Source organism: Fukomys damarensis, unplaced genomic scaffold, assembly GCF_012274545.1.
Source record: "Fukomys damarensis isolate Sample0158 unplaced genomic scaffold, DMR_v1.0_HiC HiC_scaffold_19, whole genome shotgun sequence".
Taxonomy (NCBI): Eukaryota; Metazoa; Chordata; class Mammalia; order Rodentia; family Bathyergidae; genus Fukomys; species Fukomys damarensis.
Window position 1 is genome coordinate 60,397,245 of NW_022900931.1, and position 558 is coordinate 60,397,802.

At 52.0% G+C, this 558-nt stretch overlaps 1 protein-coding gene across 1 annotated transcript in view; it reads left to right on the forward strand.

The window, feature by feature from the left end:
• The first annotated feature begins 109 nt into the window (after positions 1–109).
• The window catches only part of Hnrnpul1 (heterogeneous nuclear ribonucleoprotein U like 1), a 34,426-nt gene continuing 33,977 nt past the window's right edge, over positions 110–558 (forward strand). Inside the window, 1 exon segment of the mRNA XM_033765808.1 lies at positions 110–294. Within this exon segment, the coding sequence (XP_033621699.1) occupies positions 264–294 (31 nt within the window). The 5' untranslated portion in view covers positions 110–263.

Sequence of the window (558 nt, forward strand, 5' to 3'; positions counted from 1 at the left end):
GGTGAGAATTTTGAGGATGGAGGATCCTGGAGTTTGTGGCTGGATGGAGTACTGGGAATTCTCATATAAGGTTTGGAAGTGATTTGGTGAGGTGTGGGTGCTGGTGTGGTGTTCTTAGCTGGGGAATCTGGTTTTGCTGGTTAGCATTTAGGGGTTGTGGGAGACTAGCATGTGATTGAACTGTGGGGGATCCACATCTCTCTTCCAGGGCTGGAAAGCCAACCTTGAGGCAGGTGCAGCTTCAGCATTTGGTGCTGGGAGATATGGGGACCTTCTCGATGGCCTCTACAGGAGGTACAGGGAACTTTGATGTCTGGACCCTCCTGGCAGGGGAGGGGAGGGTGTTTCGCTGGACAATGAATCTGGGGGTCTAGAGAAGGGAAGGCTCTGAGCATAGATCCATGGCTACTGCAGGTTTTTGTTGCGTTAGCTGTGGACAGAACAGGGGTGACTGGGTGGGGCCAGAATCTGAAGTAGATGAAATATCTGGGAGATACTGCTTGTGTCCAGCAAGGAGAGAGTGTAACTGCTCTAGCAGATGGGGGGGGGGGAAACATA